The sequence below is a fragment of the Merops nubicus genome, unplaced genomic scaffold (genome assembly GCF_000691845.1).
Source record: "Merops nubicus isolate BGI_N331 unplaced genomic scaffold, ASM69184v1 scaffold9612, whole genome shotgun sequence".
Classification (NCBI taxonomy): domain Eukaryota; kingdom Metazoa; phylum Chordata; class Aves; order Coraciiformes; family Meropidae; genus Merops; species Merops nubicus.
In genome coordinates this window covers 2539-2773 of record NW_008591528.1, presented here as the reverse complement: position 1 = coordinate 2773, position 235 = coordinate 2539, and the positions used below count along the sequence as shown (strand labels likewise).

Below are 235 nucleotides of genomic sequence, written 5' to 3'. Positions count from 1 at the left end.
GAGCCGTGGCAGGAGTAGGTGGCAGCACTGAACACCAGGGTTGGTGGCACCCATCCCCACGTCCTCCTGATCCCACTTGTACCACAGGTGGCCCCTTGGTCTACGAAGGAGCCAGTGTGACCATGAACTCCAAGGCCCTGAACGGCTCCCAGCGTGTCGTGGTGGACGGGGTCCTCTCCACTGAGGAGTGCCAGGAGCTGCAGAGACTCACCAACGTGAGCGTGGGGACGGGAGG

At 63.4% G+C, this 235-nt stretch overlaps 1 protein-coding gene across 1 annotated transcript in view; it reads left to right on the top strand.

Moving 5' to 3' along the window:
- The window catches only part of LEPRE1 (leucine proline-enriched proteoglycan (leprecan) 1), a gene marked incomplete at its 5' end in the record, with an annotated part of 6396 nt that overhangs the window by 4106 nt on the left and 2055 nt on the right, over nt 1-235 (top strand). The window contains one exon of the mRNA XM_008950292.1: nt 88-232. Coding sequence (XP_008948540.1) covers nt 88-232 — 145 coding nt within the window. The remainder of the gene's footprint in view (nt 1-87; nt 233-235) is intronic.